General features: G+C 37.8%; 1 protein-coding gene across 2 annotated transcripts in view; it reads right to left on the bottom strand.

The window, feature by feature from the left end:
- Positions 1-15685, bottom strand: part of TOX (thymocyte selection associated high mobility group box) — a 301092-nt gene that overhangs the window by 52092 nt on the left and 233315 nt on the right. For both annotated transcript variants that reach the window (XM_065902916.1, XM_065902917.1), the window contains exon 4: positions 4212-4493. In XM_065902916.1, coding sequence (XP_065758988.1) covers positions 4212-4493 — 282 coding nt within the window. The remainder of the gene's footprint in view (positions 1-4211; positions 4494-15685) is intronic.

Raw genomic sequence — 15685 nt, 5'->3', positions numbered from 1 at the left:
GAGGGTGTTTAAAGTAATTTACAAAGGGTAAAGATATTGATCAATGTTAGACTTTCATGCATTTTTATGTCAATTTTAGACTTTCATGCATTTTTAAGAGTAGTTACTAAGTAAAGAGAAAGATCATAAAATTTAATTTCTGATCTTAAAATGGGAAATTTTGAAATGAGAAAAGTAAGATCAATGTTAAGGAAGGTAAAAAAGAGAAAAAGAAAGATAGACATATGTGAGACAAATAGAAAGCAACATACTTAAATGGAAAAATTAACCCAAGAATTTTAGCATTTATTCAATATGTGAATGTATGTAAATAACATCAGTGTCATTTTTTTTGACATGATACAAGCATAGTTTTATATATAGAGATAATATAACAGCAAAATATATTAGGTAAAACATAAGAAACATAATTAAAACAAAAAAAATTACATCGCTTTTGTCATTAAAAGTCAGTTTCACTTGAAATTAAAAACTTAACTATATTCTACTAACAAGAGACACATACAATCCTTTCAGCAGAGAAGCTGAAAGTAAAAGGATGGAAAAATATATATTGTGATTCTTAGCTCATAATTTCCTTAAAGGGAAAACTGTGCTAAAAATACTGCTGAAATGCCAGATACTTTAAGTGTCTTAAAGTGTCTGTTGTGTTACATGTATTGGATTACAGGCTTAGAACCATAAGCTACCCAAGTTTATATTTTTCTGATGTTTGACTGTATGTCTAGTTTATGACTTCAGGCTGTCAACACAGCTCCATAGCAATCAGGGCCATGGGGAGTGTTTATAAGGTGATAATTTATTTTACTGATGTATTTACAATATTTCTGTCTGTCAAAACAAAGTTATTTCATTTACTTGTTCAATTAGATAAACTGGAATTAATATGCAATTGCTTAAAAGAGCACAAAGTGTTAAGAAGGAAGGTTTAAATGCTTCTTTTTCAGGTGTAAGACTAAATATTCTTTTTTAGTTCTCTTATTAGAAATTATTTAAGTGATCCTTTTGACTAAACAGTACTTCACATTTAATGGGAGCAGTTGCAGTACAACATTCCACATAAATCTTTCTCATACATAAAGGAAAATTCTGATTTAATTGGCAGTGATGAAGCATGCTTGAACACTTTCATCGGAGGAATTTTTATAATTATTTAATAAAAATAAGTTGAAAAATGGGCAGGGGAATTCTGAACTGCAGAGAAGGTGAAGGACAGTGTGTATAGCTGGAATGGGAAGATAGCTTTTGAGATGGAAAATGCACTTAAACTAGACATGAATTTGAGAGTATTTGTGTAAATAAAAAGTCACCTTAATGAAGGCATTCTTGAGAAATCCACCTTCACATCATGACTTATTCAAGAATATACCACTATAGAATATTCTACTATACAACATTTACATGATCATTAGTAATGAGTTATAAATTACTCTGAGATTTGGAAGTTAAATGATTTGTTAGGATAATCACTGGCAAAGTTTCACACCTGCCCGGAAACTCATAACATACAAATTCATACCTCAGCAAAAGTATAGGATATGGACCTGATGTGTCAATAGAAAATGGCAGAATCTATCAATATTAATTCTATGAACTTCTGATTTCTACTCAGTGTGCTACATGTATAAATTGAAGAGTGCAGAAAATGCTTTTGTAAGTAAGAATAATCCTGCATAAAATTTACTGTCAGAAGGTGCTAATTTTGCATTAATTTCCTGAAATGTAAACAATGAATACTGTATAAAGATCTAATTCAGATGCACAAATTGATCCTTCCTATGAGTAGAACATTAATTTTTTCCCCTTGCAATGTAGTACATATCACCTACGTTAAGAAATTTAACTTGAATCATCATCCATGCAAAATCCGACACCTAAATCACTGACCACAAACAGACTCTTGGTGTTCACATTTAGATCCAGGTGCTCACTGGCTGGAGATACCATTAGAACACATATTTTCTTAAAAATTTATTTTGCCCTTGAAGTGATCCTCCAAAGATCAGGCTTTCACTAGCCTGATACATTATTCAAGTCCTATCAGTTAAGTCCCCTCCTTCTCTTTTTCTTTCCTTCATGAGAGGATGGCTCACTGACAGGGCGAGACCATGGGGTAGAGGGGATCAGCATGGGCGCTCATATCTAGCTGTGTAGTTGCTCTAAAACGTACCAGGCATTTGTTTTCATCAGGGATGGCAGACAGCAGTTATGGAAATGACTGTCTTGAAAGAAGTTTATACTCACACAAACCCAGAAACAGGAGGCCCAGCATGCCGTACAGCATCATCAAGAGGCAGAGATGGGAGCGGGCAGGCAAGGGCCAGAGTCCTTAATGTGGTTTTTGTGGGAAGAAAGGAAGGGGCCGAGTCAGCTCAGGACAGGAAGGTCGGAACAGTTTTCCAAGGGCTCTGCTCTCGAAGTGTTCCCTAGTTGTCCGTACCTGGTCCTCTGGGGAGATGTGACGGGGGTATTGGTGTGGTGTGTGACAGTTTGATGAAGGAGATGACTTGGGTGTGGCTATGGATGTGTTGGTATGTCTATTAAAGACGTGCTCACAGGGGAGTCATTCACTATCTCTAGGAATTAGCTACCCTGGTAGTGCTTTGAGGATTAAGGCCCTAAATGTTAGAGCTTTAAGAATACTGAAAATAATAAAATGTCAACATAGTAGCCTTGTCTTTTGACATCAGGCTGAATAAATCTATGTGTCACTATTTGGATTGTTAAAAGATTAGTGTAGCTGCTGCTGCTAAGTCACTTCAGTCGTGTCTGACTCTGTGCGACCCCATAGATGGCAGCCTACAAGGCTCCTCCATCCCTGGGATTCTCCAGGCAAGAACACTGGAGTGGGTTGCCATTTCCTTCTCCAATGCATGAAAGTGAAAAGTGAAAGTGAAGTCGTTCAGTCGTGTCCGACTCTTCGAGACCCCTGGTAGGGTACCAGGACTACCCTGGCAGGAGTACCCTACTCGCTGGTAGGACTGCAGCCTACCAGGCTCCTCCATCCATGGGATTTTCTAGGCAAGAGTACTGGAGTGGGTCGCCATTGCCTTCTCCAGTGTAGCTAGCAATTGCTACGTTCACTGTATAGATCAGAATCCCAAAACAAACTTCTCACAAAGTGAAAAGAAACAAGACTGACACAAATGACAATTCATTAATGACATTAAAAATGAGGAGGAATATGATGCATGCATGTAGCAGCCAGTATTTTTCACAGTAACCAGGGACAAGAGTCCTCAAGGGGTCAAATGTGAAAGATGCTTGACTGATGTGGTGCTTTAGTCGATTTAAGTCATGTCTGACTCTTTTGAGACCCCAGAGATTGTAGCCCACCAGTCTCCTCTGTCCATGGTATTTTCCAGGCAAAGATATTGGAGTTGGTTGCCATTTCCTTTTTCAGGGGATTGTCCCAACCCAGGGATTGAACCCTCTTCTCCTGAATTGCAGGTGGATTCTTTACTACTGTGCTACCAGGGAAGCCCACCTGACTGATAACCAAGGCAATAAAAAGATGATTTTGGTGTTCTTGACTGAGAGTATACTTGGTTATGACACAATCATTTGACAAGGCTGCCTTGAATACTTTAAAGAGCTAACTATTTTTGTAGCTAATTTTCCAAAAATAAGGACAATGAAGACCCATCTTTATACAGATAACTGAAGGTGATGCAGACAGACAACCATAATGACCTGGGTTTAACCAAAGATAAGTAAAGAAGCACCCAGGCTCCTTTCTCTGGAAGGGCATCATCTAGTACTTCTGACCCTTCTTTTCTTCATCCTAAATATGACATGTTTGGATCAGATGATCTCAGAGATTTCTCTAACCATCACACACACACAGACCCATCATTATATCCCTGGGATATTGCCTTTTTAAAATAAAGTAGTTAAATTGAAAGATATTTTTGAATGAGCAGTGAATTAAGCCTGACTTTGGATATTGAGTCCTAGATGTTTATTTATTCTCCCTTACTCACTAGCAGACCCTGTACTGTGGGGGTGCAACCTACTCCTATGTTTAGTACATTTGCATTTAAAGGATTTGTTAGGAACTTAAAAAGTAATTGGACAAGCAGGTGATTTAACTCATTCAGTCCCCCACAATGCTTCCCATTTGGATGATATTACCTTCATCCACCTGAAGTCAGGGAAAGTGCTAGTGAATACTATTTTTTTAGGCAGCAAGCATTTCTTATAAGTCCTACCTTAGAGGCATCATCACCTTCGTCTTCATGCACTGAGCTGGATGGTGAAGGAGTCGCAGACTTGCTTCCAGGAGGAGACGGTGAGTTGTGGGGGACGCTGCCTGCTCCCACGTTAAGTCCGAGCTGAGCGCTGAGCTGTGACTGGTTGATGGTGGTGAGCTGGCCATGTGGCATCATTCCCGGCGGCTGCCTGAGGTCTGCAGGCTGAGCCCTTGGTCTCATGGCTGCCATCTGAGGGTGGGAGCTATACTGTGTTCCTTCTGGGTTCCGTATATCTTGCATCTACAAAAAATGGGCAGGAATAATTTTTCACAAAACTTGTTTCTCGGAAAAAAAAAAAAATCCCTAGGCCTTAAAACTCCAGTTTTTAAGTTTAAAACTCCTGGTCAATTATACACATTTCCACCTTTCTCCTAGAGAAGGATAATCCTAACCATATATATCACCCTAAAGATACTAAAGTACAGAATGTTGGAAATCCATTGACATTACATTTCATTACTCAAGACCTGGTTAATTATATTTACAGTCCTTCTTTACACTGCAGTGAAATGCAAACATATATCATTAACAGATACTGGTAGTGTAAGTTTCAAAATACTGATGTTTATTAGAGTGTCAATATTATATAATTATTAGTGATTACAGCATTCACTGGTGCCTCAGAATGTAAAGAATCCACCTGCAATGCAGGAGACACAGGTTTAATCCCTGGGTTAGCAAGATCTCCTGGAGAAGGGAATGGCTACCCACTCTAGTACTCTTGTCTGGGAAATCCCATGGACAGTGAGCCTGGTGGGCTATAGTTCATGGGGTCTCAAAGAGTCAGACAGGACTGAGCAATTAACATACACTACTACTATATAGCATTCACAGTAATTCATGAAAATCCATTTCTTTGATTCTCAGCAATTAAAAAAGGTTTTGAAAGTTAAGCATACTATGGTTCTCAGCTTAATTCTATGTAGGCTAGTATTGGCCACATGATCTATGAAGTTCCGACTTAGAACACTTACAGGCTGGTATTAACCAATTGATTAGTTGACTATTGAAATGATTTGACTACATAGTCAGATTCGAATGTAAAGCTCTAAAGTTGCAAGGTCATGATATTAATCCATTATGCTATCTGGGTCACTGCTTTTTAGCCTTAATGAGACTCACTCTTATAATTCAAGCAGTGAATTTTGTCTCTGCAAGGATTAGAATTAAAAGCATTGGAGGATGAAGCTCTTAAGGCATCTAGAGGTCAAATGTGTTGTATAAGAGCAGTGTGGTGAATTTCACTTAATATTTCTGTGGCATTTTCAAACTTAAAATAATGGGAATATTTTGTGGGGCTTACAGAAGCAGCTCAATTTTGTTCTTGCTGAAGGGTACTGGGGAGTTCATGCAGGTAGAAGATTTATAAAGCAACAGAGAGAAAAAAGAAATGGAAAAAAGAAGGGCAGTTCTTTTTTAACATGAATAGATATATGTTAAATTTACATTTGGGAATGGAAAAAATAAAATAAAAGTTACCTTTCTCTATTTCATTAAGAAAAAAACCCCATATAGTGTCAGAATGCCTAGTAATTACCCATCTGCAAATGTTACCATGACATGGAAATAATGAAAAGGGCAATAGGTAACTTAGTCATAGGATTTTTTTCTTTTGGTAATAAAATCATTTTCTACCAATGCTCTCTAGGCATCTTACCAACCCAGTTAGACCTGTCTGAAACAGGAGTTGTGACTGAAGAGGCTGTCTGCCTGTGTACTCCCTATCAGGTTCGCTGTCTCCACCGTAAGTCATCTTATTAGTCAATACTCCCCTTCTGACCTTTGCAACTCTTGCTTCTGCTTCATCTTCAGACTCAGTTCTAGGCATCCTAGACTTTGGCTCTCCTAGGAGATGGGTTAGGCTGACCCCATGCTTTTACAGGCATTGCTTTCCTGGTTCAAATCAACCTCTCCCCCCATAATTTAAACCATGGCCCTCTAACCCTTCAAATGCAGCTCAGAGTTCTTTCCATGAAACCCCTCATTAAGCAGTTATTACTATTCAATGAAATATGTTAGCTCTGCAGAGGCCCTAGTGACATGCTCAGTGAAAAGAAGAGGTAAGGGGTTTTGAATATTTGTTGAATAACTATATAAATAAATGAATAAAACCCAGAGATCTTAAATGATTTACCCAAATCACAAAGTTGGAGTTAAAACCTACATCTCTCGATTCCAGTCTTTGATATTTCCTACTGTATTAAGCAGCTGATCCAATATTTTATGTATCCTAAAGAGAGAGTTATAGTTAATTAAAGATAATCAAACACACCTGTCCTAATTGTCTGCCCAAACCCACGGTTTTTATTCAGTCCATTCATGTTGCCTCCACTCATGTTTACTAAAATAGTTTTTGTTCCTATTTAACTGTTCATATAACTTCTATAATCTGATCTTCCCTATGAAATAATACTGGCATTCATGGCTATCCTCAAGTTGTGCCCTTGAATCTCTTTTCAGGCCCATACTCTTAAGGTTCTGAGGTCATATTGTGCTTTTTTTTTTAGACTTTTAGCATACAGGACTGGGGTTTCATTGTGGACACTGGCTAACAGGAGCCCATAAATGGTACTGTTCTATATGCAGGGCAGCTCCCTCTCCCAACCCTAAACCAAACAAAGCAGTTACAAGCATATTCAAACATATCTGTTTTGTAGAGTCCTGTAAATTAAAAATGTTTAATAACAGAATCATACTTTAAATTATTTTCTTAAAAGTACATAACTAATTGATATTTTATTTCTCTGTCACAGAAATCCCAAGTTACAAACTTGAACAGTGTACAACTTATCTGGAGCTTACTTCTCACTCTTTTAGCAACACTGTGGTTTTCACATGACATGGCGGAAAGTGATCTCTAAATTACCTACACCCAGAGTTTCCAGATTTATGTCTACAAATTCTACCTCATAGCACCTATCTCTTCCACCATTTTGTAATATTTTCTTAAAATTGTTCTTCTCCCATGCTAATTAGTCTGGTGGGTAGATCTCTGAGTACTAAAGCTGTATTTCCACCTATGTAATTTTAGTAGAAGCATGGTGAAAGGGAGTAAGGAACCAGTCTGGGTAGGGACCATGAAGCACTCAACAGGGTATCACTTTTTCAACAGACTTATCATTAGTTCAAAATATCGTGTAACCGGTGGTGTTAGACCAGGCAGCCAGCAACTTTAACACTGAATCAAAGACCACTTCTCCCGTGTGGAGGGTGGCAAGCACAAGTTAGAGAGCACATTCATCTCTTTACCCCTCAGATGCACTTAGAAATAGATCTTAACACCCTTGGTGACATTTCTGAATTAGGAGGAGTTTTTTCATTCCACCCTGCTTTCATAAGAGTCAGTTCAGTATTCAGCACTGCCTAATGTATAACATGGGGCAAATTAAACTGGAGGGAGCTTGATTACTGAAAACTAAAAATAATTAGTCAGCTCATGAAGGTAAGCAAATGTTTTGATTACTGGTTTCCTTCTAGAAAGATAGTGACGGACTACAGATCTTAATGTGAAATATGAAATATCAACTTGCAAAATATTATTTCCTGTTACCCTCCAATATTTTCCACGTATTGTGAATAATTCACTTAAGTCATGCTTAATCTCAATTGCTATTCTGACTCCTCTTGGCTCACAGTCAATGACTTCTATTCTTCTTACGACTTTCCACCCGCAAATGATTCCCTAACATTCTGTTTCTGAGTCACATTTCTTCCATCCAGCTAAGATGCATCATGAGTTTGTTAGTGGGGAATTTCTAAATGAAAATGTACAATTCTGGCCCCAATTCTGGGTCTAACTCTGCTAGATGTCACTACTTGGACATCACTCCTGCTGGAAAACTGAACAAATTTTCTTTCTCAAAACTATTTTGTACTGTGTCCAGTTTCTCTCGATGACACCTTCATCTTCTTCATCACCTCTACTCAAAATGTTCTAGTAATTTTTGGTTCATTCCTTTTCTATCAAACTTTGGTGGGTTCCACTCAGTTGGCTCCAAAATACCCCTCCCATCTGACCTTCTCTCACCCCACACTGTTCACATATTTCAGGCTTTCACTCCCTCTTCACTTGCAACAGCTACTTAACGTTTAATAAAAAGAACATCTTTACATCCACCCCAAAGAGTGCTGTAATATTAATCTTCATGAGTCAGACTCAAACACTTCCCAGTGATATCTGCCTCCCAAATGGAATCCAAACTCTTCAGCATGCTATTCAAGATACCAAGTAAACTTTATTCCTTAAGTGTCCGTCAAACACCTAATTATTCAACTAAACCCAACTAAATGCTTTTCTTTGCCTCTGTCTCTCTCCCTTGAACATGTGCCTTGTCTATGCTGCTCTTTCAGCATTCACTTTCTGAGCAGTTGCTGTTTGAAAATTTGAAAAACAGTTAAAAAATACTTTGCTCAGTGATTTGTGGTTTGCACAGAACTTTCACCTGTTGGGCCTTATAATTCCCCTTTGAGGCAGAAATGTCTGTTTACACAAGTTTATTGAGGATGGCAGAGCTTAAATGGTCTCAGATCTCTCTACCAACAAAGATTAGAGTAGAAATATGCTTATTGTACATGTTTGTGCTCTTGTCACAGTTCCACGATGCCATTACCATATTCACATATCCAAACACTGAATAAATTTTAAAGTTCAAAAGTCAGCTCATCTACAAAGCTTCAAGAACCTTCTTATTCTGAACTGCTAAAGCATTCTGCTTGTATTTTCTTTGTGGGCACTACTTTTAAATTTCTTAAGTGTGTATGTATTTCTAAAAGGCAATCTTGATTAGTACATGACTTAAGCATTTTTCAGTCCTTTCTGAGATCTCTTTTAATTAAGTTAGGCATTTCAAGTATTCTAAAAACACTTATCTAGTCAGTGTATAAATGAAGAAATGAACACTACAAGTGCAAACTGACTTTAGCCAGTATGATGATCTTTATTTTTTCCTGTGAAATTCATCTAGCTTTAGTCCCAAGATGAAAAGAAAATATGAATAATGTCTGTTTCCATTTGTGGCAGAAATCTCAAGCTGTACCCTCTGATCCTCATTTACTTTGGTCCAGAGGGACAAGCCTCTGGTATTTAGCTGTCGAGCCAAAAAGCTGGCTAACAGAGGACACTGCTTCCTTTATTTGCAGCTTTATGGTCATGTGACCATGTTTTGGTTACTGAAATATATAAATGAAAGTGTTGGGTGGTCCTTCCAAGAAATCTCCTTGAAGGAAGGGTTCACTTTCCTTTGTTCTTTTTCTGCTGGAAAAAATGTGGGTGTGGTGATTAGAGCTCAGGAAAATGTCTTGGACCAAGAGGCGTCACCCTAACGTTTTTGGACTCATGGAAAGAAGCCTGAGTATCTGACTATCATTAAGACCCCAGACCACGGACGGTTTATTTACCATGGGAGTATGTATTGTGGAATGGAAGTAAAGGTCAATCTTTTTCAGTCCTCCTAAGTTTTCTGTTGTATGTAGCAGAACTAATCTTGCCTGATACACCCTAATAGATTATAAACTCAAAAAAGCAGGGATAGAAACCTACTTCATTTACCATTGTAGCCCTCATATCTAGCACAGACCATGACACATAGTAGATACTCAACACGTATTTCTTGAATTCCATCAAATAGATGCTTGGGTACATTTAGGACTGATGACTTGGGCTTTACATAAATAATATTAAAAATCCTTGATATTTTGGGAACTTCATTAGCTAAATTCTTAGGACTCAAATGTCTCAAGGTGCTTTCTAACTTGTGTGTGAACTTCTCATTTTGTTTATTTCAAGCCCAGTGAACTTTGTTTTCTTCTTGACTCAAAGTCCTGAATGTCATTGGCATTTTAGTCTTGAATGGCTCTTAATGTTATCTCCCCTTTGGGGAAACCTGATCCATTGAACATAGAGGAAAGATTTCACTTTTTTGAAAACTGGAACTGTTTCCTTAAATTTTAGATTTTTGTTGAGGATTAATATTGTTGTTTAATTATAGAAGCTAAAAAATGTCAACTAAAGTAATGGAGGAGGATTATGATGATGAAGAGATTTTCATTGAGTTCCTTCAAAACCTTTTTCCAATTAATGGAAAGCAAAGGTTCAGTTAAAATCAATTAGGAAACCAAAGCAGATAGCATGTTTTCTCCCTCCTGCCTATTACATCCATGGCTTGATGCTAATATAATGTTCTTTTCTCCCCTGGCCCACACCTACAGTGTAAGAGCGCCAGGCTGAGGAACAGCTGGAGAGGGACTCTGTGGGCCCACTCTGATACAGATTTAAACACGTTTGCACATTATTTTTCTTGGGTTCTCTTTGAAAAGGAAAAGAAAAAAATACCCAGGTTGTTCATCTCAGATTATCGTTTTAAAAAACGAGTAACATTTTGGTATAACTAACAAAAAAAGTACTTAAAACATTAGTTGTATTAGTAACTAAAAGGTTTTAAAATTGCACACTTGAATGGCATCAGAACAAATGAAGCCCCGAGTTTCAGTATTTAAAATTGTGTGTTTCCCAATCCTTCAGAGTCTGTTTTCTTCTTTCAAATATCAGCATCCTTCACAGTCCAACGTGTGAGCCTTGAAAGCTATCATTATCGCTGCCTCCAGCAGACAATCCGTATCAAAACAGTTGTACACATAAAGCTCGAACGACGTCTTGGCTCTCTCTGCTCTGATCCAGCTGTTTGAGTGAACAGCAGTTGGTGAACAGAGCCTGGAACATGGGGAGCCCCGAGGCCTTATTTGCTAATGCGGCTCCACCAGCTGCTGCTTTCTGTGGGCTTTGCAGGCGAGGCCTGGAAGTTTGCCAGTTGCAGCAGGAGCAAGAGAACGTGAGGAATCTCTGAAGCCCTTCCATTTACCCCTGTCTGTCAGCATTTGACACCCTTTGCTGTGGAGTGTTTTCCCAGTGCCATGAGGAGACCCCGCTGGCTTAGGCTGTGACAGGTGCTTACTCTCAGTCCCTTTAATACACACTATCAAATATACACCGTCCTCAGCATCCAAAGAAAAGCTTCTGAGCCTCGCTCTTAGTACTCCATCCAGCCCTGCATGATTAATCAGGCCAGGAAGGCTAAGCGTTTCCATTTTTCTTAGGAATAATGCACTCTAAGAGGCTATGAGAAGAATGTAAATGTTGATATTATTTAAGTCTCCAATTTGATTACATATTTTTGCCAGGGATTCAATTAATATGTAAATGTATACACCCAAACAAATGCATGGGTAAATTTAATAATCAAATTTATTATTTTCCTAAATGCATTTCCAAGAGAGAGCTAAATTATTTGTTGTCCAAACAAATTAAATCATTTCTATGTGATCTCCTTGTGTGATCTACTTATTAGTTAAAAACATGTATTTTAAATAAGCTTTAACATTTTTGACTATTAGACTTCTGACTTTGAAGACCGATATTTAACATCAGAAGAGGGGAAATCTAGGAAATACATATGTATAGCACATGTTAAATTTTTTTTTAATGAGGAAAAATGCAGTTTGAAAGAAAGATTGAGGATTTTTATGAAAATGCATTTTATCCTCAATATTTGACCAGAATAACTTGATTTCAACTTTGATGTTCAAAAAAACCCTGTTTTTTAATTTAACATTTGGAGTCTACTTTTCTTCCCATAGACAATATGGATGAACAGATTTAGATTTCTTTACAATGCACTAGAATGGAGCATCTGTAGTTTACTTAGGATGGTGCATGCTACGTCACTTAAGTCGTGTGTGACTATTTGTGACCCTATGGACTGTAGCCCACCAGACTCTTCTGTCTTTGGGATTCTTTAGGCAAGACTACTGCCGTGCCCTCCTCCAGGGGATCTTCCCAATCCAGAGATTGAACACGCATCTCTGTGTCTCCTGCATTGGCAAGTGGGTTCTTTATCATTAGCGCCACCCAGGGAGCCCCTCAACCTGAACTGCAGGTGGATCCTTTCCCGTCTGAGCCACCAAGGATGTTTCCATTAGTTAGGATAGTCATCAGAAAACTAATTATTACAAGAAAGCAAAAACTCTGAAGCATAATTCATTAGACATTTGCCAAAAGGATAGACATAGCAATCTCCAGGACTACCATCCTCGGGGAAGATGAGAACCCCCTCGGAAACCAAGTGCTCCTGTCCACAGGCGCTCCCACCACACCAGACCATCCGCCTCCTTCGGATGGGGTCTCTCCCTCATGCCAGCGTCTCCCATGAATCGGGACCCTTGTTACACAAGGGACTTGATATGACAGAGGAAAACATCATTGAAAGTTTTAAGCATCATGGCTAAAATTTACACTGGATAAAGAGCACTTAAAATTTGTAATTAAAAAAATTTAACTTAATTTTTTGTATGTTCTTCCAGGGATGAACCAAAGATCAAATGTCAGAGACGGAAAGCCACAGAAGGAGGTAGGACCCTCAACCTCTAAATGTCCTCAGTGTCCTTGCCAGGTACTGACCCTCCTTGACAGAACTCGACTTCTACATCCCCTAGGTGCAAAAAGAAACACCTGAGTTGCCCTAGTGTATGCATCTGGATTCGTTATTATAAACTGGAAAAACAATTCTATACCATTTTATTTGATTTCTTTCTCTTCCTTTTCCCAGATGGGAGGGAGTGTGTTATGGTGGAAGGAACCCTGCTCATGACATTATCAGACTAGCTCTGATTCTAATGAGTTATCCTACTTGTAATCTCCCTGGCCCTCATTGTCCACCTCTGCAAAATAGGTGGATAACAATTTTTCAACAACAATTATTGATTGAGTGCTTCCTTTGTGCCAGGCACTGCTCCAGGTACCAGGTAAACAACAGTGAGAAGCACACAGAAATCCCTCCCTACGAGCTCTTACTAATTTGGAAATGGACAATGTGATAAAAAGTATGAGGTGTAGTTTGTTTGATAGAGGTTAAGTTTTAAAGAGACCAATATGAGAGAAATGTACTGACCGTAAATGCTTGTTTCAAAGTGCAATTGTTAGGATTAACTAAAATAAAAACCATGAAGACATTTTGCCAAATGTAAATTTATTTTGTGGTTGATGCTCCCATGCATTCCTTTTTGTGGAAGAGACTGCTATTTATCTTTTGCTATCAACAGTGGTTGCTTGCCATGACTAGTTCTAGTTCATGGTGAACCACCAACATGGCTGTGACCAAGCATTCTGGCAACCCAAAACTTGCATCTGTAGAGACTTTCTGTGAGACAAACTGGGCAGCTCATGACACACAGCACAGGGGGTTGCTGTGAGAAGGTAAACTTCTTTCTTGCTGTGATCAATGCTAACAGGCTAACTGGGAGATACAAAGTTCAAAAAAATTTTAATGTGTAAAAAAATGTTGCAGTTCATAGTGTACCATTCTTTCCCATCAATTAGGTGCATATAACCTCTCCTTTGAATCACAATGATGGCTGGGGGCTTATGGGGTAGACTGATATTACTCAGATTGAGGCACTGCATTTTTTATTGTTTCATGTCAACACTCTTTGTCTCTTGCTGTTATGGTTACGCCATCAACATTTCAGTATTACCAAGCTTGACACTGTGCTTCAGGGGGACTTGAATGGTTCCTCTGCCCAGCTCAAGTAAAGCAGACAGACAGATGTGCAATGGATGAGCTTGGCTCTTAGGTGAGAAGGACAGCTCTCATAATTCTAATTAAAGGCAGGACATGAAGGCTCACAGACTGAAATTTCTGCCTTATCTAAAAGGGTTTGGGGGACCCTCTGGTTCTCCACTGTCTGAAATAGCAGATCCTACACACTTGTCCACCTCTGGTGCTAGGAGTCTGTGAGTCTGCTCAGGGTCTACCTGTGATTAGAGTCAGTGAAGTCCTTTATTTGTACAGATCTTGTCTTTCATATCTGTACTACAAAGTGTAGGCAGTGCTTTGTTCACAGGGCTATAATCTTATATTAACGTGTATTCAAACATGCTAATGTCTGTTCACATTTCCTCTGCTTTGATGTTCTCAGAGAAGGGACTGAATAATGTGCCTTATTTTCAGAACTCTTTCAAAGGATTGTGTGCATTGAAACAAAAAGAATGGATTGGAAGAACAGGTGATAAGAAAATTGGGAAATGTTACAAGACATGCCCTGTGGGAGTTGTGGTTTTTCTATGAGAACTTGCTCTGTGTATTTATAGCATCACATGTCCACTGAAATGTTTTTTTTATACTATACTCAGACCTGAAAATTTAACTGAATTTCATACTTTCCACTGGAATATTAATGGAATGCTAGTAAAAGTGGAGATGTCAAGTGGAATATTGACTTCTTAATATCTGTTCAGAAAAGTGATATTTGAGTTCATTTAGAGGCTGTTAAATCATTAAATACACATGACATTCCCTTAAAAGTACATCTCAAGAGGCAAAATTAAAAACTGTATTCTGCTTGGCCCAGATAGTTTCCCTGTACAGAATATTTGTATGCTCCCAACTTATTGGGGACTTGAAAAAAGTGCATTTTAAAATTAGTATGTTATTATGGAAATCTTCCAATAATCCTTTTAATAATATATTATAAAACATTAAAATAGCATGAAACCAAGATAGGAGAGGCTGGAAATCCTCTCCTATTGAGTATAATATTAATGACTTGGTAAAATCAGTCTAGGAAAATTACAATGTCTTTCAGTTCCTTAAAAGTGTCTGACTTGGTAAGTGACCTTAAGCTCCTTTAAAACAATTAAAAGATTCAAATATTTGTCTGCCAAAATTTTATAGCATGTTAGATAATGGGATGAATGTAGTTATATACAGTCTCTATAATTCTGGGTATACCTAATTTAGTTAATATTAACATTACTTGCTCATTTATGCTTTTATACACTTTGAGTCATATAAGGTCAAGGTCTCCAATCATAAAACTGCTGACTGCTATTCATGCTAATATAAAAACCCTTTCTTTAAAACAACTGCCAATATATTTCATTATAAAAAAGTTATTAAAAGGGTTAAAAACCTATTTAATGTCAAAGAATTTGCATGACTCAAACTTCTAATAAAGAGAGAGAATAGACTTTCTTTCTGAATTATTTAAATCTTTACTGACTGTGCACTGAACCATGAAATTAGAAAAGTGTTATTAGAAGTGTTCTCTGGTTTTTATAAAAGTTGGAGCCCAGAATGTATCAAGCTATAGTCTTTAACTAGACTAGTTAAAGCAGTAGGTTTTTAATCCCAAATACATGGCTTCTACTGATAGAAAGGTCATAATTAAAACTCCATCCTGTAGCTTGGTGATAATAAAATTATTACTGCAGAAGCACACATGTTCATTTAAAATATATGAGCTACATATTCCGATTTTAATTTGGACAAATATCTTCAAGTTTTTCGATCTTTCAATGTCGGCTAACATAGACTCACTTAACCAATAATTAGGTTTTAATGGTGGCTAATTTTAAAGCACTAAAGTTAAGAATTTGAATT

This window comes from Muntiacus reevesi, chromosome 12 (genome assembly GCF_963930625.1).
Source record: "Muntiacus reevesi chromosome 12, mMunRee1.1, whole genome shotgun sequence".
Classification (NCBI taxonomy): domain Eukaryota; kingdom Metazoa; phylum Chordata; class Mammalia; order Artiodactyla; family Cervidae; genus Muntiacus; species Muntiacus reevesi.
The sequence above is the reverse complement of the archived record's forward strand: the minus strand, read 5'-3'. Positions and strand labels throughout refer to the sequence as shown.